This window comes from Mauremys mutica, chromosome 15, assembly GCF_020497125.1.
Source record: "Mauremys mutica isolate MM-2020 ecotype Southern chromosome 15, ASM2049712v1, whole genome shotgun sequence".
Classification (NCBI taxonomy): domain Eukaryota; kingdom Metazoa; phylum Chordata; order Testudines; family Geoemydidae; genus Mauremys; species Mauremys mutica.
In genome coordinates, this window is record NC_059086.1 from 34126390 (window position 1) to 34152127 (window position 25738).

At 63.1% G+C, this 25738-nt stretch overlaps 1 protein-coding gene across 2 annotated transcripts; it reads right to left on the reverse strand.

Moving 5' to 3' along the window:
- Positions 1-24800, reverse strand: TTYH1 (tweety family member 1). Of its 2 annotated transcripts, none has more exons than XM_044988585.1 (14): positions 24522-24800; positions 15269-15441; positions 11686-11797; positions 10551-10771; positions 9792-9887; positions 9240-9312; positions 7614-7689; positions 7425-7480; positions 6650-6742; positions 6460-6552; positions 4796-4938; positions 4313-4361; positions 2352-2430; positions 1-1021 (listed from the first exon to the last, which is right to left on the reverse strand). In XM_044988585.1, the coding sequence occupies exons 1-13, from the start codon at positions 24645-24647 to the stop codon at positions 2392-2394; spliced, it is 1350 nt and encodes a 449-aa protein (XP_044844520.1). In that variant the 5' UTR covers positions 24648-24800; the 3' UTR covers positions 1-1021; positions 2352-2391. The 2 variants fall into 2 exon arrangements, with proteins under 2 accessions (XP_044844520.1, XP_044844518.1); XM_044988583.1 differs by having other exon boundaries at positions 4236-4361.
- Between the last annotated feature and the right edge of the window lie 938 nt (positions 24801-25738).

Sequence of the window (25738 nt, forward strand, 5' to 3'; positions counted from 1 at the left end):
TTATTTCTCGTTCCTCTGGATCGAAGGCTCGTTAGTGGCCGAGGCTCTAATTGGGACGGCAGGCGGGGTCCCCCCCAGCTCGCGCCAGTCGCCTCTCTCCTCTGCCTACAGGTCTCTGCTCTACAGCCCGGGGGCCGGCCCCCTACAGTGGGGGGGGGGGGGGGGGTTAGACGTTAATTGGGGCTGGCGCCCCTGGGCTGGCCGGGCCCCGTGTTGCTGCTGGGCTCACTTGTCTGGCTGGCCACTGCTCTCTCTTCTGGCCCACTCGCCCGCTCCCGCGTTCCCTCCTTTCCCGATGGGCTCCTTTTCGGCTGCGCTTTTTCACTCCTCCTCGTCCCACCCCCTCGCCTGTTCCTCCGTTCGCTCCTTTTCCATCTTTTTTCCTGCCTGCTTTCGCTCTGCATTTTCACACTTTTTTCCTTCCTTCTTTCTCTCTTCATTCTTTTTCCCCCACACATTCCTTCTCCTTATTTTATTCTTTCAACTCCTTTTGCTCATTCATTCGTTCGTTCGTTCATTTATTCATTCATTCTTTTTAATTTCTCCATTCTTCCCCCCATCCATTCACTCTACTCTCTCACTTCTTCTTTCCTTCCCTTTCACTCTCATGCTCCTTCCTTCCTCCATTCATCCTTTCTGCTCTCTCACGCTCATTCTTCCACTCCTTCATTCATCCTTCTGCTTTCCTCGTTTTCTCCCCCCCTGGGATTCTTATGGGGAAACCCTCCTCCTTCATCCCACCCCCCCTTCTCAGGGGCACAGACCCCTGGCATCAAACCCAGATAGAGGGAGGGATGGGTCAGCAGGGGGTGGCCGGGGGGGGGCAGCCCCGGTCTCTCTCCTTCCCCCCGTTTGGTTCTGTCGGGCCCAGCAGCACTCGGCCGTGGGGGGCACCCGGTCCATGAGTTAGTCAGGGGTGGGGGCCGTGAGTCGGATTCTAGGTCAGGAAGTCCATTCGGTATCGGGGGCCCGGTTCCTCTTGGCTGGCGCCGACGTAAGATGCCTGCATGCTGGGTGAGTACTGGGGGGTGGGGGGGGAGAGATGGGAGAGATGAGAGATGGGGGGGACAGACTGGAGGGGACAACGTGACGCTCTGTACCTCAAAGCAGCCTCCTGGGACCCCAGCGTTCACCCCCGGGATGGGATTAGGAAGTTTGGGATCATCCTCTGAAGGCCTGTCCTGTTGGGCTGCGTGTGTTACCATTGTGTGGCAAGTTACAAAGTTTTGCTCTCTGTGTGCGACTGATAATGTGTTGTGAGGTGGGGAGGCCGGGGACCCCATCCCTGCCCATCCTGCTAACAGAAGCGGCCCCAGGGTTTCTGGCGCCCTAGGCAGAATTTGGGGGGTGGCATTTTGTGCGCTCCCCACGGGGCGTGCGGGAGCTTCCGGTTCCGCTCCCGTCGCGCCGCCGAAGAAGGACCCTCTGCCGAAATGCCGCAGGCGACAGCGGCAGTCACTGAGCTGCTCAATTCCACGGCACGTCGGCAGAAGAACCTTCTTCGGCGGCGCAACGAATCCTGGCGCCCTAGGCAGGAAGCGCCGGCCCTGCCTTCTAATAGCCATTGATGGGACCGATCCTCCAGCAACTTATCTAGTTCTTTTCTGAACTGCCCGACCAACGGGGGCTGCCTGACCCGCGCGGATCTTTCTAGCAGCTGGAAGCAAGTATGAAAAAGGGACTGTGACGTCCTCACTTGGCCTCTCTCCTCCCACGTCTCCACACCCGGAAAATGGTCCGGAAGACAAAAAAGCTTTGAGCTAGGGAGACTGGTCCCAGGCTGGAAGGGAACCCGGCCTGCGTCGGGAGGAGCTGCGAGCTGCCTGTTAGGGGGAGAGGTTGTTCGATTCAAATCTTGCTCAGACGGTTACATTGAGACGCCGTTTCTAGTTTTATTTCTTAGGTAACCGACTCTGCTGCCGAGAGTCACTGACCCTCCGTCTTGCTGGAGTTGATAAACCTGGTTGATGTTTTACCCAAACCAGCGTGGATCCACTCCCCTTTTGCCGGAACGGCAAACTAATGAATCAGCTTGCACCGGCCGAGGGAGTGCCGAGCAGTGGAAGACGGTGTATTTCTGGGGTGCCAGGCTGGGGCGACTGGCTGGGGTCCCTCTCTGAGAGGTTCAGGGAGCTGTCATGCCGTGTTGCTGGGGTGGGAGCGGGGGCTGCACATGCTGCTGGCTGAGTGATCGCTGCACCGGCAGGGGATTCGCGGCTCGTCACCGGGGTGGTACTGAGACAGCCCAGGCCAGTGAGTTAAGGGGGCACAGCGGTCCCACGGGGCCAGGTTGTGATCCCCCCCCTCCCCGCCCCAGGAGTGGGGGCACAGGCGGGGGGGGGGAGACTTACCGAGGGGGGCGGGGAGTGCCGGTCGAGGAGGGGCACGCTATCATATCGAGGACTGCCACTGAACGAACCGCTTTGATTCCTGCCGAGGAGAGCGAGACGGGCGCTAGCCGGGGGGGGAGGGGGATCCTGCCCCCCACCTCCAAGAGCCAAGCCCCCGAACTGGAGTGTATGTGACATCACTGTACCCCCATCTCCCCCACCCCCATCCCGAGTCTCTGCTCGGTCGTCGAACCCAGGGCTGCCCACTGGTGATGGGGGCGGGGGGCAGAGGGAAACAGCTGGATGTCTTGGTTTAATTGGAGGTGAAGGGGGGCGGGAATCTATTTAAGATTCCCAGGCCAGCTGGGATACCGGGGCCCATGGCTCTGAACCAGGGCAGCAGCTGGGATACCGGGCTAGAGGGGCCCGTGGCTCTGAACCAGGGCAGCAGCCGGGATACCGGGCTAGAGGGGCTCATGGCTCTGAACCAGGGCAGCAGCCGGGATACCGGGCTAGAGGGGCCCACGGCTCTGAACCAGGGCAGCAGCCGGGATACCGGGCTAGAGGGGCTCATGGCTCTGAACCAGGGCAGCAGCCGGGATACCGGGCTAGAGGGGCCCGTGGCTCTGAACCAGGGCAGCAGCCGGGATACCGGGCTAGAGGGGCCCATGGCTCTGAACCAGGGCAGCAGCCGGGATACCGGGCTAGAGGGGCTTATGGCTCTGACAGGGCAGCAGCCGGGATACCGGGCTAGAGGGGCCCATGGCTCTGAACCAGGGCAGCAGCCGGGATACTGGGCTAGAGGGGCCCATGGCTCTGAACCAGGGCAGCAGCCGGGATACCAGGCTAGAGGGGCCCATGGCTCTGACAGGGCAGCAGCCGGGATACCGGGCTAGAGGGGCCCATGGCTCTGTCGCAGGGCAGCAGCCGGGATACCGGGCTAGAGGGGCTTATGGCTCTGACAGGGCAGCAGCCGGGATACCGGGCTAGAGGGGCCCATGGCTCTGTCGCAGGGCAGCAGCCGGGATACCGGGCTAGAGGGGCTTATGGCTCTGACAGGGCAGCAGCCGGGATACCGGGCTAGAGGGGCCCATGGCTCTGACAGGGCAGCAGCCGGGATACCGGGCTAGAGGGGCCCATGGCTCTGTCGCAGGGCAGCAGCCGGGATACCGGGCTAGAGGGGCCCATGGGTCTGATCTGCTCTGAACAGTCCTACAGGCCCATCCCCGACTAGCTGGTATTGTTATAATTAACCCTTGAGTTCTGGGCAGAGTAAACCCAGAAACAATGGGAGAGTGTGTGTGTGTGGGGTTGCCATATGCCCCCCAGTGGTGGCTCGGGGGATCGCTTTAATAGTGGAGAGGGACAGAGATTGGCTGGAGGGGTGCATATGGGAGGTCGGGGCCCACTGATGGTTAGGGGAGGCGTTTCCTGGACTGCCCCCCGCCCCATCCATCAAGGCAGGACAGGGGGCAACATGGAGGAGGCACCCATCAGCGCCAGGCCCAGCTCAGCACCGGGGCACCTGACCCCTCAGTCCCAGGCAGGCCGGGGTCTGGCGAGTGCCGGCGCGGCTGAGCCAGAGCTGTTGCAGGGGCCGGTGGGGAAGGGGACGGCGGGACGGCTGGGGAAGAAGAGCGATAGATTCGGGAATGAGGGAGAGAGGGAACGGAGGGAGGGGTACCTGGGGGGGGATGGATGGATGGGGGTGAAGTGGGGATGGACGGGTGGTTGGACGGACAAACGGAGAGACGGATGCAGTGGGGACGGAGAACCACAGCGGGGCCAGCTGGCTGGTGGGGTGGGACAGACAGACACAGGGTGGGGAGCGAGGGATGGACGCCCAGCACCCCCCGGCCCCTGGCTGCAGTCCATTGGAGGGGGGGAAGGGGGGGGGCTACTCACATGTACTGTGAGACGGGGGCGTTGGAAATGGGTGGGGCCGAGAGGCGCAGGCTGGAGCGGGGCGGGGGGCTACGTGCCTGAGGGATGAAGGGATCGTCGTCCTCCGCGTCCTCGTACTCCATGTTCCTGCCAGCCGGAGAGAGGGGGGTGTTGGTGGGGGGGGGCGGCTCGGCGATGCCCCCCCCCACGACATGTTCCCATGCCTGCCCCCCCCGACGCCCCGCCCACCACGACTGTCCCCGCCCCCTGTCCAGATGCCCCGCCCCTGCCGGAACCCCCCCTTCCCCCCAGCAACCTGCTGCCATGCCACAACAGGCCCCGCCCCCACTGCAAGCAGCCCCGCCCACCCCAGATGCCCCGCCCACTCCCTCCAGTCTGAGAAGCTCCACCCACCTGCCCCAACCATCCCCATCCGGCACCTCAGACGCCCCGCCCCGCAATGCGAGTGGCCCCACCCACCACAAACAACCCTGCCCCCTCACCCCAGATGTCCCACCCCCTGCTGCCCGCTCGGCTCCACCCCCTCAGAGGCCCCGCCCCCTGCACCTTGCCCCGCCCACCTGCTGTGGAACCTCTCCCAGGCGCGGGGCAGGCTGCAGACGGCCGTGGTGAAGGCGAGGGCCGAGAGGAGGGAGAAGAGCAGCAGGAAGAGCAGCCCCTCCATGCCGTCATAACAGAGCCCCTTGAGCGCGTCCACGTAGTCCTGGGCGAGAGACAGCGTCACCGGCCCGCAGGGGGCGGAGCCTGGGAGCTACCGCAGCCCAGGAGGGCGGAGCCTGGGGAAGCTACCACAGCCCGAGGTGGGGGGGGGCGCGTGGGGGCAGAGCCTGGGGAAGCTACCACAGCTCAGGGGGCAGAGCCTGGGAGCTACCGCAGCCCAGGAGGGCGGAGCCTGGGGAAGCTACCACAGCTCAGGGGGCGGAGCCTGGGAGCTACCGCAGCCCAAGAGGGCGGAGCCTGGGGAAGCTACCACAGCCTGGGGGAACGTAGCCTGGGGGGAGCTACCATAGCCCAGGGGGCGGAGCCTGAGGGGAGCTACTACAGCCGGGCATGGGGGTGTGTGTGTGGGGGCGGAGCCTGGGGAAGCGACCACAGCCTGGGGGAACGTAGCCTGGGGGGAGCTACCATAGCCCAGGGGGCGGAGCCTGAGGGGAGCTACCACAGCCGGGCATGGGGGTGTGTGTGTGGGGGCGGAGCCTGGGGAAGCGACCACAGCCTGGGGGAACGTAGCCTGGGGGGAGCTACCATAGCCCGGGGGGGAACAGCTTGGGGGAAGCTACCACAGCCCAGTGGGGTGGAGCCTGAGGGGAGCTACCACAGCCCGGCGGGGGGTGGGGGGTGGGCACAGGGGCGGAGCCTGGGGAAGCTACCACAGCCCGGCGGGGGGGTGGGCATGGAGGTGGAGCCTGGGGGCGAACAGCTTGGGGGAAGCTACCACAGCGCAGTGGGGCGGAGCCTGGGAGGAGCTGCAACAGCTCAGGGGGGCGGAGCCTGGGGAAGCTACCACAGCCTGGAGCGGGGGTGGGTGCGGAGGTGGAGCTTGGGGGAAGCTACCACAGCTCAGGGGGCCGGAGCCTGGGGAAGCTACCACAGCCCGGAGCGGGGGTGGGTGCGGAGGTGGAGCTTGGGGGAAGCTACCACAGCTCAGGGGGGCGGAGCCTGAGGAAGCTACCACAGCTCAGGGGGGTGGAGCCTGGGGAAGCTACCACAGCCCGGAGCGGGGGTGGGCGCGGAGGTGGAGCCTGAGGAAGCTACCACAGCCCGGAGCGGGGGTGGGCGCGGAGGTGGAGCCTGAGGAAGCTACCACAGCCTGGGGGGGAACAGGTTGGGGGAAACTACCACAGCCCAGTGGGGCGGAGCCTGAGTAAGCTAGCACAGCTCAGGGGGGCGGAGCCTGGGGAAGCTACCACAGCCCGGAGCGGGGGTGGGCGCGGAGGTGGAGCCTGAGGAAGCTACCACAGCCTGGGGGGGAACAGGTTGGGGGAAACTACCACAGCCCAGTGGGGCGGAGCCTGAGGAAGCTACCACAGCTCAGGGGGGGCGGAGCTTGGGAGCTACCACAGCTCGGGGGGGGGACGGAGCCTGGGAGCTACCACAGCTCGGGGGGGGGGGGCAGAGCCTGGGGAAGCTACCACAGTCCAGGGGGGCTACCATAGCCGGGGGGAATCCTGCCAGAGGGGGGCCCAGCCGCGGGACACCCCCGGGGGGGGGTAGGAGCCGATACCTTGTGAAGTCCCCGGCAGTTGAGCAGCGCGACCAGCTGGTGGAAGTTGCTCTCCGTGGAGTTCAGGGTGCCCTGCACAGAGACCAGGTTCCTCTGGGGGAGAGAGAGAGAGGTGGGGGGATGGAACCCAGGCGTCCGGGCTCCCAGCCAGCCCCCCACCCCCTGGCTTTAATCCCTAGCCTGCACTGACCTCTGCCGCAGGGAATTGTGGGATAGCTTCTCTCTCCAGGCCGTGCAGCTGGGAGTGGATGCTGGACAGCGCCCGCTGCGACATGGTCAGCCTCTGGGGGGGTGAGAGCAGGATTGTGGGGCGCAGACGGGGGAGGGGTGCACCCCCCCCTCCCGGCTCCCGCCCCAGGAGCTTCTGGTCAGCAACAAACCAGCTGCACGGCGGTGTCTGGCGCCCTCTAGTGGTGAGTTCAGGTAGCGGTGTAAGAGCCCCCCCTTAACTCCCCCCCAGCCCTCCTGGTGCCCCCTCACTCCTGACCCCCAACCCCCTGCTAGCCCAGCCCTGGGCTCCCGCCAGCCCTGCCGGTGCCCCTCACTCCCGACCCACAGCCCCCTGCTAGCCCAGCCCTGGGCTCCCGCCAGCCCTGCCGGTGCCCCTCACTCCCGACCCCCAACCCCCTGCTAGCCCAGCCCTGGGCTCCTGCCAGCCCTGCCGGTGCCCCTCACTCCCGACCCGCAGCCCCCTGCTAGCCCAGCCCTGGGCTCCCGGCAGCCCTGCCGGTGCCCCTCACTCCCGACCCCCAACCCCCTGCTAGCCCAGCCCTGGGCTCCCCCCAGCCCTGCTGATGCCCCTCACTCCCCAACCCATAGCCCAGCCTGGGGTCCCCCCCCCACACTCAGCCCCCAGAATCCATGGCCCAGGCCTCCCTGCTGGTGGTGCTGGCGTGCCCCTCCCTGCCAGGCCCAGGGCCGAGCCCCAGAGAGCTCGGTTCACGGGTGAGGCGTTGGGGTCTCACCTGTTGGAAGGGGTTCGGGACGTCCTGGCTGCAGGTGAGATAGTACTGGAGGATTTCTGCCGGGGGGTGGGGGTGGGGGGTGAGAGAAGGAAGGGGTTAATAATGGGCCCCTCTAGTCTGGTCTCCCCTCCCCTGCCCCCATCAGACCCATGGGCCCATCTAGCCCGGCCTCCTGCCCCTGGTGCCTACCTGGGCTCAGTTCTGTCTTGGCCTGGGTCAGGTTCAGGACGAAGCCGTCTGGGTCAGAGCAGAAATCACTGAGTCCCTGGGGGGGGGAGTTATTGTTAATGATGCGGGGAGGGGGGGAATTGGTTGGATCACAGAAACCCCCTTGGGAGCTGCCAACTGATGTGCCAAGATTACTTCTGTCCCTGCTTTCCCTGCTAGCTCAGGACCCCAGCGCCCTGCCTTGCTGAGCCAGCCACGCCCGTCTGTTCCAACACAGACCCAGGGTCTCACCTGAACTCACCCCCAGAGCTGCAGGTTTACCTGAAAGCAGCTCACAGACGTGTTCCTGTCTTTAACACGCAGATGCCCAACTCCCAATGGGATCCAAACCCTAAATAAATCCGTTTTACCCTGTATAAAGCGTATGCAGGGTAAATTCGTAAATTGTCCGCCCTCTATAACACTGATAGAGAGATTTGCACAGCTGTTTGCTCCCCTAGGTATTAAAACATGCTCTGGGTTAATTAATAAGTACAAAGTGATTTTATTAAATACAGAAAGGAGGATTTAAGTGGTTCCAAGTAGTAACAGACAGAGCAAAGTGAATTACTAAGTAAAATAAAATAATCCCTGCAAGTCTGAGTCTAATACAGTAAGAAAACCGAATACAGATCAAATCTCACCCTCAGAGATGTGCCAATACGCTTCTTTCACAGACTAGACTCCTTCCTAGTCTGGGCCCGATCCTTTCCCCGGGTACAGCCCTTGTTCCAGCTCAGGTGGAAGCGAGGGGATTGCTCATGATGGCTGCAGCTTGTTCTGTTCCACCCCCTTATAGATCTTTGGCCCAAAGCGGGAATCCTTTGTCCCTCTCTGGGTTCCCACCCCCTCCTTCTCAATGGAAAAGCACCAGGTTCGAGATGGATTCCAGTTCAGGTGACAGGATCACATGCGGGGCCGGCTTTAGCAAGTGCGGGGCCCGATTCGTACTCACCCGGCGGCGCTCCGGGTCTTCGGCGGCACTTCGGCAGCGGGTCCGTCACTCGCTCCGGGTCTTCGGCGGCACTGAAGGACCCGCCGCCGAAGACCTGGAGCGCCGCCGGGTGAGTAAAAACTAAAAAGGCGCCAGCGTGGGGCCCTCTTAGGGCCTGATTCCGGGGAATGGGATGAATCGGCCTAAAGCCGGCCCTGTGAGACCCCCCAAGCCCTCATTCCTCCCAGCCTGACTCACAGGAAGGCACCTGCAACCAGAGCCCTCCACAGTCAATTGTCCTGGTTGCTGGGAGCCATCAAGATTCCAAACCACCTTTAATGGCCCCCACTTTGCATAACTACAATAGGCCCTCAGAGCGATGGTTCATCTTTCTAGTCCCAGATACAAGAGTGACACATTCCTACAAACGGGACGGCCGCACTCAGCAGATCATAAGCTTGGTAATGATACCTTACAAGAGACCTTTTGCATGAAGCTCTGCGGGTGCCCCTCACTCCCGACCCGCAGCCACCTGCTAGCCCAGCCCTGGGCTCCCCCACCCCCCCCGAGCCCTGCCGGTGCCCCTCACTCCCGACCCGCAGCCCCAGGAGGCAGTGATCTCCTGGCGAGAACGGGGCTGAGACCCACAACCGCCCCCTCAGCCCTTCACTCACCACAGCTGCTGCCATCTCCAGCCCCAGGGAGCCCCAGCTCAGGATGAGAACGAAGAAACTCATCACAGTCATTCTGGGGTGGGGGGGGAGACACTAGAGTCAGCATCTGGGAAAGGCCCAGCTCACCCCCTCCCCCAACCTGTGGGGCAGAGAGAAACAGCCTCTCAACCCCGCCCCCTCCCAGAGCCGGGGAGAGAACCCAGGCGTCCTGGCTCCCAGCCCCTCCCTGCTCTAACCACTAGACCCCACTCCCTTTCCAGAGCCGGGGAGAGAACCCAGGCGTCCTGGCTCCCAGCCCCCCCCCGCTCTTACCACTGCACCGCATTCCCCTCTCACCGCAGCCCCCCCCATGTGAAGCAGGACTGGGGGAGGTGGGACAATGGGGGGTTGTGGGGGCTTGGGGAGGTTGCGGGGAGGAGGGAGGGAACTGTGGGGGTGGTGAAGGGAAGATGGGGGGCTGTGGGGGGAGGGGGAGGGAGGAGGGGGCTGTGGGGGGGATCAGGTCCCAGTGAGTGCAGATGCCCCCCCCCCGCCAGGTCCCCCCCGACTCACGCGACCACCAGCCACTTGCTCTGCTTGCCGAGCCCCAGCAGGGTGAAGAGGCAAATGACCAGGTCCAGCAGCAGCAGCAGGAGATACGCCAGCCACCTGCGGGGGAGGGGTGAGCCTGGGGTGAGCCCAGCCCCCCTGACCCCGACCCCCCCCCAGCCACCTGCGGGGGAGGGGTGAGCCCGGGGTGAGCCCAGCCCCCCTGACCCCGACCCCCCCCCAGCCACCTGCGGGGGAGGGGTGAGCCCGGGGTGAGCCCAGCCCCCCTGACCCCGACCCCCCCCCCAGCCACCTGCGGGGGAGGGGTGAGCCCGGGGTGAGCCCAGCCCCCCGCCCCCTCCCGCCCCCCCCCACCAGCCACCTGCGGGGGAGGGGTGAGCCCGGGGTGAGCCCAGCCCCCCCGCCCCCTCCAGCCCCCCCCACCAGCCACCTGCGGGGGTGGGGTGTGCCCGGGTGTGCCCAGCCCCCCCGCCCCCTCCAGCCCCCCCCCACCAGCCACCTGCAGGGGAGGGGTGAGCCCGGGGTGAGCCCAGCCCCCCTGACCCCGACCCCCCCACCAGCCACCTGCGGGGGAGGGGTAACCCAGGGGTGAGCCCAGCCCCCCTCCACCCCTCCTCCAGCCACTTGTGGGGGAGAGGTGAGCCCAGCCCCCCTTGCCCCCTCCATCCCCTGCCCCCTACCCATCACCTGTGGGGGAGGGGCAGCTCTCGGCCCCCCCACCCCGCCCCCCCTGTTCCCCCCCTGTCTCCCCCCAGGTCTCACCTGTAGTCCTCCAGGAAGGCCAGGCCGAGGGCCAGCTGGCTGGGACTCGTCCCCAGGGCCCCCCAGAAGGGGAGACCCGCCAGGATCTGGGCCACGGCCTCGGCCTGGCGCCGCGTGTTGCGCACGACGGCCACGAATTCGATGCGGGGGGCCAGCGCCTCCTCCAGCTGCGTCAGGTCCCCCCCCACAGCCCCCGACAGCAGCCCCAGCGTCTGCCGCACCTGGGGGGAGGGGCCCGGGTCGGATGCATGGCACACGCGTGTGTCACCGTCACGCCTCCTCCGCACGTGTGTGTCACCGTCATGCCTCCCCCATGTGTGTGCCACTGTCACGCCTCCCCTCCACGTGTTTATCACTGTCACTCCTCCCCCACATGTGTGTGCTAGTGTCATGCCTTCCCCACACGCATGTGTCATGGTCAAACCTCCCCACACATGTGTGAGCCACCATCATGCCTTCTCCACATGCCTCTGCCACGTCTCACCTCCTCCATGCGTGTCACTGTCACGCCTCCCACACATGTGTGTGCCACCGTCATGCCTTCCCCACACATGTGTGTTATGGTCACACCTCCCCCCCACCTGTGTGCCACCATCACAGCTCCCCCACATGCATGTTTCATCATCACGCCTTCTCCACGTGTGTGCGCTGTCACCCTTCCCACATGCCTGCGTGTTGCCACAAGCCCCCTCACACACTTCCCCCACACGTGTACACAGTGTCCCCGCGTGGGCTGGGGGACAGGACACGCGGAGGGGGCACAGGGTGGGGGAGTCGCGTCCTGGGCGCTCGCAGGGGGTGCAGTGGGGCTCTGGGAGGTTTGGGGGGCTGTGGGGAGTTGGGGGGCAGGGGGCTCGGGGGCCTCACCAGCGTGTCCGCGCCGTGCAGCGTGTGGTTGGTGCTGGGGGCACAGTGGGAGGTCAGAGGGCAGTAGGGGGCACGGGGGAGACGGGGACATGGGAGTACAGGGGGCACAGGGGCAGTGGGGGGTGCAGGAGGGAATGGGGGGCACAGGGGGGCACAGGGAGGCTCACCAGGGTGTCAGTGCCCTGCAGCGTGAGGCTGGCGTTAGGGGCTGGGGGGGCAGCAGAAGGTAGGGGGCAGTGGGGGGCACAGAGGGGCACGGGGGGCTCACCAGCGCGTCGGCACCCTGCAGCGTGAGGTTGGCGTCCAGCAGCGCGGCCGTGGCCTGCCCGACCCCGTCGTTGGTCTCGCTGTTCCCATAGAAGCCGATGCCAATTCCTGCACTGGGGGGGGGGCACACGGGGGGTCGGTACCAGTGGGGGGAGCAGTCCCAACGCCCCCCCCATTTCAGCCCCATCCCACTGGAGCTCCAGCCCCCTGGGTGCCCCCCCAGGCCTGGGGGCAGGGGTGTGGCCATGGGGCAGCAGCTGGGGAGAGCGGCGGGGGGGGGATGATGGATAAAGACCCATGAGCTTCTTAGCATGGGGGGGGGCGGGCCCAGACAGCCTGGGATCCCGCCCCCCCATCACACCCACAGGCCCATCCAGCTGTCACTGCCTCCCGCCCCCCCCAAGAAGCAGCTGGTTCCTGACAGCCAGACCCGCCCCCCACCCAGCAATCAGCATGGGGTGTGGGGGGGGTAATTACAGCCCAGTCGGAGACACCCCTAGAGCTCCGGGGTAACAGCCGCTGATCAGCCCCCACAGACTGTCCTGGACCCCTCCATCCCCCCACACGTCCCAATCCCCCCATGCCCCCCCAGACTCCTCCATCCCCACATACCTCCCATCCCCCCCACACCCCAGACCCCTCCATCCCCCCATACACCCTCAGATCCCCCATATCTCCCACCCCTATACACCCCAGACCCCTCCATCCCCCCACACGTCCCAACCCCCCCATGCCCCCCCCAGACCCCTCCATCCCCACATACCTCCCATCCCCTCCACCCCAGACCCCTCCTTCCCCCCATACACCCTCAGATCCCCCATATCTCCCACCCCTATACAGCCCCGACCCCTACATCCCCCCAAACTTCCCAACCCCCCCATGCTCCCCCAGACCCCTCCATCCCTCCCACCCTCCATACACCCCAGACCCCTACATCCCCCCTACATCCCAACCCCACCCACCCCCCATACACCCCCAGACCCCTCCATCCCCCCATACCTCCCACCCCCCCATCCCCCCATACACCCTCAGATCCCCCATATCTCCCACCCCTATACACCTCAGACCCCTCCATCCCCCCATACCTCCCATCCCCCCCACCCCAGACCCCTCCATCCCAACCCCACCCCACCCCCATAACCCCCCCGACCCCTCCATCCCCTCATACCTCCCAACCTCACCCCCAGACACCCGCAGACCCCTCCATCCCCCCATACACCCTCAGATCCCCCATATCTCCCACCCCTATACACCCCAGACCCCTCCATCCCCCCATACGTCCCAACCCTCCCATGCTCCCCCAGACCCCTCCATCCCTCCATACACCCCAGATCCCTCCATCCCCCCATAGCTCCCACCTCCATACACCCCCTGACCCCTCCATCCCCCCCTCCATCCCAACCCCACCCACCCCCATACACCCCCAGACCCCTTCATCCCCCCATACCTCCCACCCCCACCCCCCAGACCCCTCCATCCCAACCCCACCCACCCCCCATACACCCTCAAACCCCTCCATCCCCCCATACTTCCCATCCCCCCATGCCCCCATTTCCCTCCATCTCCCCATAACCCCATTCACCTTCATCCCCCATCCCACCCCTCATGTCTCCATCCTCCCCCAGACCCCTCTATCTCCCTCCCATTCATACACCCATCCCCCACCCCATGCTCCCATCCCCCCAGACTCCTCCTTCCCCCCCTTGTACCTCCCAGCCCCCCCTCATGCCGCCCTCCCCCCTCCATCCATCCCCCCCTTCCATCTGTCTGTGACTGAGGCCGGCTGGCTCCCAAAATCCTGCTGCCATGGCAACCGCCCCCTCCCCGTGGGGGAGGCAGCCCCATTCTCACGCTAATGAGGCCCCTTCCTTGCAGGGCAGGAGCGATGTGGGGGGGATCGGTGGGGGGGATGCCAGTTTATTTCCCTATCACAAAGCCAAGCTGGGTGGGAGGGGGGCAGGGAGAGAACCCAGGCGTCCTGGCTCCCAGCCCCGCCCCCTCTAACCACTAGACCCGACTCCCCTCCGTAGCAATGGGGCCGGGCGCTCTGGGGTTTGGTCCCTCCCCGTCCATGGCCCGGCTGCTCAGGAGCAGGCCTGGGTCTGAGCCCAGGGGAGTTGGGCTCCTCCCCCGCCAGCCAGCCCCCTGGCACACAGAGGGGCCCATTGTCCCCTCCCTGAATGGCCCCAGGCTGGGCTCAATGGGGCCCTTCTCCCCCCAGTTCTCAGGGGGCTGCCAGCAACCCCCAGCGAGGGGCAGGGGTGGGGCTGGGGTGGGAGTGGGGAGCGACCCAATAACCCAGCCCAGAGAATAGAGAGTCTGGTGAAATTCGCCACAGTGAGAAGGGAGTGGGGTCTAGTGGTTAGAGCAGGAGGCTTGGAGCCAGGACTCCTGGGTTCTCTCCACGGCTCTGGGAGGGGAGTGGGGTCTAGTGGTTAGAGCAGGAGGCTTGGAGCCAGGACTCCTGGGTTCTCTCCACGGCTCTGGGAGGGGAGTGGGGTCTAGTGGTTAGAGCAGGAGGCTTGGAGCCAGGACTCCTGGGTTCTCTCTGCGGCTCTGGTGCGGGAGGGGGATTGGCTGTTTTTGTCCCATGAACTTGGCTTTCTGCCTTGGTGCCCGGGGTTGGGAAGTTTTGTTTCCCACCCCCCCCCATGTGGCAGTGAAGGGGGGGAGGTTGGCAAGGGGGGGGGCGACAGGACCACGCGGGGGCCCGGCCATGGCGGAACAAAGAGACAAAGGAGCCGGGGGGACCCAGGCCGGGGCCGGGGCCAGGGGGAGAAAGGGGACCCGGCTTCCCATAGCGCCGGGAAACAAGCAGCTCTTTATGGCAGCTGGGGGGCGGGGGGGCACCGACAGCCAGTGCCAGACAAAGCCAGGACAATGGGGCGTCTGATGGGCCCAGGGAGGCGGCTGGCGGGCGGGAGAGGAGGAGGGGGGAGAAATGTGGGGGAGGGACGGGGGAGGACAGATACCAACCCCAACAGCCTCCTTCGCAAAGGCTTAGAGAATGGGGAGGGGGCAGGGACTGGCTGGCTCAGGGGGGCAGGGAATCAATGGGGCCCGGGGCCTGTCCCCTCTAGGGGGCGCCGGCTCCCACCCGCCCCAGGGCGGGGACTGGCTGGCTCAGGGGGGCAGGGAATGGGGCCCGGGGCCTGTCCCCTCTAGGGGGCGCCGGCTCCCACCCGCCCCAAGGCAGGGACTGGCTGGCTCAGGGGGGCAGGGAATGGGGCCCGGGGCCTGTCCCCTCTAGGGGGCGCCGGCTCCCACCCAGCCCCAGGGCAGGGACTGGCTGGCTCAGGGGGGCGGGGAATGGGGCCCGGGGCCTGTCCCCTCTAGGGGGCGCCGGCTCCCACCCTCCCCAGGGCAGGGACTGGCTGGCTCAGGGGGGCTGGGAATGGGGCCCGGGGCCTGTCCCCTCTAGGGGGCGCCGGCTCCCATCTCATGCTGGAACCATCCATGAAGCAAGTTTGTTGAGGCCTCAGCCTACCTGCCCCAGCCCCCTCACATCCTCACACAGGATGGGGGGCTCTGACCCCGCCCAGCCCCATCCGTCTCCCCCCCCCGCCCCTTCCCCGGGTCCTCACCAACAGACGACGATGGCGGCCACGCAGCTCCAGGTGATGCAGCAAACCCTGCGCGGCTTCGGCTCGTCCTCGTCCTCCGGGTCGCAGCAACAGAACCGGATCAGGTAGACGCAGATCAGGACGAGGCTGATGGCCAGGCAGAGCCCGGCCACGCTGGCCAGGAGCAGCAGGGCCTGGGGGACGGATGGACAGACGCAGATCAGCCAACGGACAGGCCCCCCTCCACCCGGCTTGGGAGGGGAGGGGGGTCTAGTGGTTAGAGCAGGGGGCTGGGAGCCAGGACTCCTGGGTTCTCCCCCCGGCTCTGGGAGGGGAGTGGGGTTTAGTGGTTGGAGCGGGGTGGGGGCTGGGAGCCAGGACTCCTGGGTTCCTTCCCTGGCTCTGGGAGGGGAGTGAGGTCTAGTGGTTAGAGTGGTTGGGCTGGGAGCCAGGACTCCTAGGTTCCTTCCCTGGCTCTGGGAGGGGAGTGGGGCCTAGTGGTTAGAGGAGGGGGAGCTGGGAGCCAGGACTCCTGGGTTCTCGCCTATATTTGCAGGTGGAGGTGCCCGGCCCTGTGGCGATCTCTGCCCCCCAGGGCCCAAAGGGGGCGGATCGGGGCATGTCCAGGGTGCCCGACCCTGTAGCTATTCCCCCAGCCAGCCCCAATCTCCCCCCCCGTCCCCCCCAGCAGATTACAGCTTCTCTCAGTTTGCTCCAGGCTTAGATGGTGAAACCGCCCCCAGTGAAGCTGTGTGGGCCAGGCCCTCACCCCACAGCAGCTGGCAGAGTGCGGGGGCGGGGTGGGCGGGGGCGCTGCGGGGGGGGGGGGGGGGCGCTGAGAGACATTTCTCAGCCAGCTTCTGCTGGAGAGCGGCCAGGGTTTGCCAGTCTGAGAAATACAGCTCGTCTGGCTGTCTGTCCCTCCCCATGCACCCTCCATCCGTCCATCCCCATCCCCACCCCTCCCCACACACCCCGTGTCCGTCCATCCATCTATCCCCATCCCCACCCCTCCCCACACACCCCGTGTCCGTCCATCCATCCGTCCATCCATCCCCACCCCTCCCCACACACCCCGTGTCCGTCCGTCCATCCCCCACACCTATCGGTCCAGCGAGGGGTGTGTGGGGACGGACAGACACAGAGGGTATCAGGGCGGGGGGTGATGGATGGACAGACAGAGAGAGGAGCGTGTCTGGGGATGCAGAGACAACCCAGTGCCATTTACTTCGGCCTGGCCGGTGGCGGGAGGCCGTGGGGCTCTGGCTCGTTCCCAGCCGGCAGCGGGGGTGGGGGGCAGGCAGAGGCCCATGGGGCTGTGTGTGGGGATGGAGGGAAGGGTGGGGGGGATGAAGGGGTGCGTGGGGACACAGGGATGGGGAGGGAGGGAGGGATGAGGGGTGCGTGGGGACGGAGAAGCACATAGGGACGGAGGGAGGGGTGCATGGGGACGGAGGGGCACGTGGGGGGGCTGGATGGGCAGGGATAGAGGGATGGGGATGGGGGGTGTGGGGAGGGAAAGAGGGACAGGGACGGCTGTGAGGTGTGTGTGGAGATGGAGGGAGGGATGGGAGGCTGTGTGTGGGGACGGAGGGGCTGTGCGTGGGGAGGGAGGGATGCGTAGGGAGGGATGAGGGGGCTGTGTGTGGGGAGGGAGGGGTGCATGGGGGGAGATAGGGGGCTGTGTGTGGGGACAGGGGGTGCGTGGGGACGGAGGGGCTGTGCATGGGGAGGGATGGGGGGGCTGTGTGTGGGGACAGGGGGTGTGTGGGGATGGAGGGGCTGTGCCTGGGGAGGGAGGGGTGCATGGGGGGAGATGGGGGGCTGCATGTGGGGATGGAGGGAGGGGTGCATGGGGAGGGATAGGGGGCTGTGCATGGGGGGAGATGGGGGGCTGCACGTGGGGACGGAGGGAGGGGTGCATGGGGGGAGATGGGGGGCTGCGCGTGGGGACGGAGGGAGGGGTGCATGGGGAGGGATGGGGGGCTGCGCGTGGGGGGAGATGGGGGGCTGCACATGGGGATGGAGGGAGGGGTGCATGGGGAGGGAGGGGTGCATGGGGGGAGATGGGGGGCTGCGCGTGGGGACGGGGGGCACGTGGGGGGCGGGCGGCTGAGCGGCTGCACCCTGCCTGTCTCGGAGGCAGAGGCGCTGGCTCGGCGGCGCGGGGGGCCCCCGGTGACCTACATAGCAGCGAATCCAGAGCTCGGCTCCTGGTTCCGCCTGCCAAGGGAATCACCAGCGAATGTGGCTCCCGCCCCGGCCCAGCCCCCGCCACCCCCGCAGGGAGCCAGGCTGCTCGGGGTCCTCGAGTGACCCCCCAGCCCACCCCACTGCTGTAACTGGTGTAAAGCCAACGCTCCCCGGGGAGGGCTCCCCCCAGGAGCTCATTAGAAACGAAGCCGCAGGCTGTAAAACAGGAGCATGCTGCCAGGGACGGGCCCCGCCGGCCCAATATGCCGGCCCCCGTTCCCGGCGCGCCTCTGCGCAGGAGGGATCCCCGACCCCCCGGGGCCCAACCAGCCTGGTATCCCCCCGATTCCCCTGGGCCCAGCCAGCCGGTATCCCCTGGATCCCCCTGATCCTCCAAACCCTCCCCCCAGATCAGCCCCCTGGGCTCAGCAGCCTAGAGAGGGGAAGGACCCCACACCCCCCGCTGGTCCTAGAGAGGGGAAGGGCAGTGACTGGGCTCCCCAGCAGCTATTCACTCAGCAGGGGTGGGGAAGAGGAGAAGAAATATTAACTAAAAGCAAAGGGAGGGGCATGGAGGGAGGGATGGAGGGGTGTGGGGGGATGGAGGAGTGTGGGGGAGGGAGGGATGGAGGAGTGTGGGGGGATGGAGGGGTGTGGGGGGAGGGAGGAGTGTGGGGGAGGGAGGGATGGAGGGGGGAGGGAGGGATGGATAGACAGGATTAAAGATCATAAACAAGCTGCCTCCCGCCTGTTACACAGACGACTCCTGACACACATTAATTCCCAGCTAATTTGCATTTTGTTTAAAAAAAAAAAAAGAGGCGCATTTTTGATATTTGCATCTCGTAATCCCCAGGACAGGATTGGGGGTGGAGGCCAGATTTGGTCTTAATCTGCCCAGAGATAGATCCCCAGCTGGTGTCAATTGTCCCTTGCTCTGTCCTGTCGGAGTCCGTGGGGCCAGACCCCCAGCTGGGAAGGGGAAGAGGGGTGTCAATTGGCCATCGCTCCATCGGAGGCAATGGGGCCAGACCCCTAGTTGGGGGGGCTGAGAGGAGATCAATCAGCCATCAGGAGATAGACTCCGCCAGTTCCCTTGGTAGCTTGTTCCAATGAGGCGTTTCGACTCAGTTAAATTACCCCCCCCGCCCCTCGCTGTTCAAAATTGGTGTCTTCTTCCCAGTTTGATGGTGTCTGGCTTCCAGCCCTTGGGTCTTCTGCCTTCCATCACCAGGTCAAAGAGTGGCTGATACTTCCTCCCCGGGAAGGTGCCTCTACGTCGCAATCAAGTTACCTCTTGATCTTTTCGATCAGCTCATTTTATTTTTTGAATTCACCCCACTTTGTTACTTCCGTTTGAGTCTTAATTCGATATAAAGGCATTGAGTTGGGGCAATGCCTCGGATGGTTCGACTCTCAAAGCAGCCAACGCAGACTTTCAGAGAGGCCACTCTACGGGCAATTTTGTACCCACTGGAATGCCGTTTGTTATTGATCGGGGGTATAGCGTCAGTATCAGAATAAAACGACCTGGGTCTTTCCCTACCAGAGGAAGGTCTCAGAACTTGCTGGTCGTCGATGTGAAAGAACCTGCACACACGTCGTTTCCATCCTAATCTTGTAGCGAAGATCTTGGCTTAAGCCTGAAGTCTGAGGTTTAATAGCCCATTGGTAGATCTCAAAGCGCCTGACCAAGGAGCTCCGTGGACTTATCCCCATTAACTGAGGCAGTGACCTGTCCACAGTCCCCCAGCAGAACAAGGTCTCTTTAGCCCCAGTCTGGGACACCCCATTAGGCTATGCTGCTTGATACCTGTTCAATTTATTCCCTTCCCCGGCGAGGAATAGCTATAGCAGTATAAGCAACCCGTACTCCTGCAGCCCCTCCAAGGAAGAGTTATAGTGGGACCATGATTGTGTGTAGACAAGTCTTTGAAGATGGGTCTTGAGAAGCACTGAGAAGGCGTTTCGACTCAGTTGAGTTAATTCACTTGCACTAATACGGTGGAAGAAAAGATCCAGTAGATCAGACTCCAAGGAATGGAGACTCTACCTCATCCCTAGGGGAGCTCTTCCGATGGCTCATTATCCTCACTGGTACAAGTCTGCACCGTAGATATTTCTCATCTGGATTGATCTTGCTTTAGCTTTTCTGGGATGCCGTGTCCACTTCTGGCCTCTCACGGGCAAGAACGAGGAACCCGAACTGGACCAGTTGCTGGGATGATCCGGAGACCGGACAGTCGATTTTACGAGAAGAAACTCAAAGAGTTTGGCACGTTTCGCTTAAAAAGGAGGCTGGGAGGGGATCTGATCGCTTTCAGGGGGGCAAACGGCAGGGAGGGAGAAGAAAACCGAAGAACAGTGCCTGGCTCAGGAACAAATGGGCATGGATAAACTGAGGCTGGAAATTAGGAGAAAGTTTCTAACCATCTGGATCAGCCTAAGTGGTTCGAAGATGGAGCTGTACATCTGCGAATGGGACGGCATGACGGTGTTGCTGACGACAGCAGGGGACTGCACTCTGTGACCTTCCAGTCCTGCGTCCTTCTGAATTTCTAGACCGTGGAAAACTCACCCCTTTTGACTGGGCCCAATCAAGTGAGCTCCTCGAGTCTCTTTGCTTGTCTACATGGAGATGCTATTCCCGAACCAGGCTGGATGTGCCGTCGCTATATCGGGATGACTCCCTGTGTGAGGACATGTTTACACCGCAATCAGAGGGGCCCATATTTTGGTTCAGCTTGGTCCAGCAGCTTGGCTGGTGGCATCTTGTTCCCATGCTCGGGGTCTGACTGATCACCAGATTTGGGGGCAACATCCCCCAGCTTCCCCCACAGTCTTGGCGGGTGGATCATCTGGGCTCAACTCCTGCCATTGGGGCTTGCTTGCTGTTAGGGCGCCCCCTCCTGGCTGCTCTGGGAATTAGTTCCTTCCAGGTCCGATGCCCCCTTCCGTCACTCAGTCGTGCACACCACAGCCTCTCTCTCGGAGTGCTCCCTCGTCATGGCTCAGCCCTCCGTGCACACGATGCACTTTCCCCCTCCCGGGGTATCCAAGTCAAACAGGATGAACCATCCCACAGCCCAGCCTGTGCCCCTTACCCGGTGACCGGTAGGGGAGCCCGGGCCCACCCTTCACTCCAGGATCCAGCTTGAACACCCTCTTACTAGTATCCAAGGTCTGCAGCATCCCAGTCAGGGGTTGCTCAGGTCACTTAATTCCCCTCAGCTGTGGGACTATCCGGGTAGCTGGTCCCTTCTCAGACAGCGTGGGGCGGCCCCCCCTTCACAGGGGCATTTCCCACTGTCTCTGTTTGGGGCTGCAAAATGTGAATCAGCTGCGGATAATGGCGCTCAAAGCAGGGATGAACGTGACCTGTGCTCAGGTGAGGTGTGGGGATGTCTTTCTAGGACGTCCACCGTGCGTCGGATTATTTCGTACGAGCTCGTCGGGTCAATTGCCCCGCGTGTTGTGCTAGATCTGTGGGGCCGGAAGAGATCTTAAGGGGTCATTACACCATCTCCAAGTCAACTTAGATCAGCTCCGGCTGACGTTCGTTCCACTTGTTCTTAAAACCCTCCAAGGACCAGCCCCTAGACGGGTTTTAGAGGCAGATTGGCTCGGACCCCTCCCCTGGATAATTCAGAGGAAGGCCTGAGAACTCCATGGCCACACGGTCTAAGAACCCTGCGTCCACACAGTTTTCATCCTAATCTCGTAGCTGCGAGCTCGGTTTAAGCCTGAGGTTGAATGGCCCAGCTGGAATTTGGATCCTCGTTAATGACAGCTCTGGATATTGTTGGTGCCCATCTAGGCTTCCTAACTTGCCAAGATCCTGGCCCCTACGCCACCCGGTGGCAAGGAGTCCCACAGGCCAACGACGCCTTGCCTTGGATCACTTGGGAAGTCACCACCATTTAATTTCACGGGACGCCCCGTGCAAATGTTCTCCAGGCCTTGGGGCATCCTCATGGCTCTTCCCTGCAGGAATCTCTCAGGCCTGGATTATGCAGGGTTATCTGCAAATCTAGGTGTCTGGGAATCAGGCCAGATGGGAGCCCCCTTGAGAGGAGATGGCAGGTTCAGGGACCGGGGAACTAGGGGGCGGCTCAGAGATACACAGGAAGTTTCTTGGGGGGTCGGGGGTAACATGTTAGTGTAATTCTATATCTAGCTAACGTCACCGTCTGAGTGGGTGAGTAGTTTGAACGGGGATGGAAAGACAGATGGATGGAGGGATGGGGGTGGAGGTAGAGGAGTGTGGGGACGGATGGCCAGATAGACACAGCAATGGGATGGATGGATGGATGGAAGCAGGGATGAGAATGTTGATAGGGGGATGGGGATAAATAGATAAAGGGCTCTGTATGGGGCTGGATGGATAGAGGTGAGTGCATGGGGACAGACAGGCAGCTCTGGGGATAGATGGACAGACAGAGCGCCCCCCCCCCCCACTGTAGGGAGAGGAGCTGCCCCTGTTGGTGGGGACCTGGATGGTTACATCTGAGGTAGGGTACGACCCCGCCCCAGCCTCCCCCCAGCACACATAACAGGTGGCTCCCAGCATAACAAGAGATTAGACACCCCCCCCCGGTCAATTACCCCCCCCACCCCCGCTGGCCCCACTGCCTGGCCAGACGCAGGACACAGACATGTCCCCTCCACTCCCGCTTGCACCCACTCTGCCCCCTTCCCGGCCCTGCACTTCCTCTGCCCCCCTGTCTGTCCCGGCGTCGGGTCCAGGCTCACGTTCACTTCTTCTCTTGATCCCTCCAGCTGCCGGTCAATCTCCTTCTCTCTCTTTCTCTCCTCCGGTCCCTACATTGCTCCGGTCTGTCCATCCCTCTCCTGCCTCATTTTCTTCCTCCCTCTGTCCATACCTCTCCTCTTTCTGTCTCCCTCCCTCCTCAACTCCTTCATCCCCTGCCCTCTCTTTCTATCCATTCTCCTTCTCCAGCACTCACACTGCTCCATCCATCTCTCCTCCATCCTCCATCCCTCCTGTCTCCTTCTATCCACCCCCTTCCCTCCAACACACACACGGCTCCATCCATCTCTCCTCCATCCCTCCATCCCTGCTGTCTCCTTCTATCCATCCCCTTCCCCCAACACACACACTGCTCCATCCATCTCTCCTCCATCCTCCATCCCTCCTGTCTCCTTCTATCCATCCCCTTCCCTCCAACACACACTGCTCCATCCATCTCTCCTCCATCCTCCATCCCTGCTGTCTCCTTCTATCCATCCCCTTCCCTCCAACACACACTGCTCCATCCATCTCTCCTCCATCCTCCATCCCTCCTGTCTCCTTCTATCCATCCCCTTCCCCCAACACACACACTGCTCCATCCATCTCCCCTCCATCCCTCCTGTCTCCTTCTATCCATCCCCTTCCCTCCAACACACACTGCTCCATCCATCTCTCCTCCATCCCTCCTGTCTCTTTCTATCCATCCTCTTCCCTTCAACACACACACTGCTCCATCCATCTCTCCTCCATCCCTCCTGTCTCCTTCTATCCATCCCCTTCCCTCCAACACACACTGCTCCATCCATCTCTCCTCCATCCCTCCTGTCTCTTTCTATCCATCCTCTTCCCTTCAACACACACACTGCTCCATCCATCTCTCCTCCATCCCTCCTGTCTCCTTCTATCCATCCCCTTCCCTCCAACACACACTGCTCCATCCATCTCTCCTCCATCCCTCCTGTCTCTTTCTATCCATCCTCTTCCCTTCAACACACACACTACTCCATCCATCTCTCCTCCATCCCTCCTGTCTCCTTCTATCCATCCCCTTCCCTCCAACACACACTGCTCCATCCATCTCTCCTCCATCCCTCCATCCCTGCTGTCTCCTTCTATCCATCCCCTTCCCCCAACACACACACTGCTCCATCCATCTCTCCTCCATCCTTCCTTTCTCCTTCTATCCATCCCCTTCCCCCAACACTCACACTGCTCCATCCATCTCTCCTCCATCCCTCCATCCCTGCTGTCTCCTTCTATCCATCCCCTTCCCTTCAACACACACACTGCTCCATCCATCTCCCCTCCATCCCTCCTGTCTCCTTCTATCCATCCCCTTCCCCCAACACACACGGCTCCATCAATCTCTCCTCCATCCCTCCTGTCTCTCTCTATCCATCCCACTTCCTCCAACACACACACTGCTCCATCTATCTCTCCTCCATCCCTCCGGTCTCCTTCTATCCATCCCACTTCCTCCAACACACACTGCTCCATCCATCTCTCCTCCATCCCTCTTGTCTCCTTCTATCCATCCCCTTCCTCCAACACACACATTGCTCCATCCATCTCTCCTCCATCCCTCGTCTCCTTCTATCCATCCCCTTCCTCCAACACACACACTGCTCCATCCATCTCTCCTCCATCCCTCCTGTCTCTCACTATCCATCCCACTTCCTCCAACACACACACTGCTCCATCCATCTCTCCTCCATTCCTCCATCCCTCTTGTCTCCTTCTATCCATCCCCTTCCTCCAACACACACACTGCTCCATCCATCTCTCCTCCATCCCTCCTGTCTCTCACTATCCATCCCACTTCCTCCAACACACACACTGCTCCATCCATCTCTCCTCCATTCCTCCATCCCTCCTGTCTCCTTCTATCCACCCCCTTCCCTCCAACACACACTCTGCTCCATCCATCTCTCCTCCATTCCTCCATCCCTCCTGTCTCTTTCTATCCATCCCCTTCCTCCAACACACACACGGCTCCATCCATCTCTCCTCCATCCCTGCATCCCTCCTGTCTCCTTCTATCCATCCCCTTCCCTCCAACACACACACTGCTCCATCCATCTCTCCTCCATCCCTCCTGTCTCCTTCTATCCATCCCCTTCCCTCCAACACACACTGCTCCATCCATCTCTCCTCCATCCCTTCTGTCTCTTTCTATCCATCCCCTTCCCTCCAACACACACACGGCTCCATCCATCTCTCTTTCTCCCTCCCTTTTTCTTTCTCTCCATCTCTCCCTCCCTTTCACCCTGCTTCTGTCCACCTATTCCCCCCGCCCTCCTTCGTGCTGCCCCCCCGTGCCCCCCTTACCTGCTGGTACCCCCTGTCCTGGGGGGCGAAGCTGCTCTCCACCACCTCGAACTGGAAATTGGTGCGCGGCACCTGGTGGAGCAGGTAAACCCACCACGACGCCTGGTACCCCTGGGGGGCCCCCATCGCCCCCTCTGGGCGCACGGGAGGGGGACCCTCTCCCCGGACGCCTGGGTCCCCTGGCTCACCGCCTCGGGCCGCCCATGGGGCTAGGGGGTCGGGGTGGGCGCAGGGGCGCCCGGCGGGCAGGGAGATGGAGAGCGAGTGAGCGAGCGGAGATTTGGCTGGGCTGGGGGCGGGGGGGGGATATTATGCAGGCGGGGAGATGGGGGGGGCTATGGGGGAGGGGCAGCGCCACCTGGTGGTGACATCCTGGAACTTCCCAATTTTCCTCCCATCCTTGTCCCTGGAGGACCCCTTTAAATTAACCCTTCGCTCCCCAGCCCAGGGGGGATACAGCGCCCCCTGGTGGTGACATCCTGGAACTGCCAAGCTATTCCCCCCACCTCGTCCCTAGGGGACCCCTTTAAATTAACCCTTCGCTCCCCAGCCCATGGGGGATACAGCGCCCCCTGGTGGTGACATCCGGGAGCTTCCTAACTAGTCATTAAATCAGCCCATGGGGAGGGGGCGGAGGGAGGGAGCCGCTTTAAATTAACCCTTCATGTCCCAGCCCATTGGGAGGGCGGAGCCTGGGGAAGGGACAGCACCCCCTCGTGGTGAGCTGATATAATTCATCAGCCGCTCAGTCTCCCCCCTCCCATAACAGGGACCCTTGAAATTAAAGCTTAATTTAACCTTTCACCCTTTAAATTAACCCTTGAATTAACCCTTCGCTGCTCCACCCACTCCCAGATCCTCATGACCCTCCTCCTCCACGCTCCTTATTATCGTTCATTACCAATACTTGCCTTGCCACTGCTCCTAACCGGGCCGGGCCAGGGCTGCCCCGCGCCAGGCGCTGGACAGACACAGAACGAAGAGACGGCCACTGCGGCGGGTGGAGACAAACGGACCGACCCTGGGGGGCGGGGAGCACAAAGAAACAGGCTGGTCAGTTTGAGCGGCAGCCGTCCCAGCAAACCAGCTGCCCGAATCCCTGTCGCCATTCACGTACGTGTCCCGGCAAAGGGGCGTTTTGGAAGCCTGGGATGTGCCAAGTCCTTGGCCTTATGCCAAATCCTGTAGCAATGAGTTCCACAGGCCAATCGCGTGTC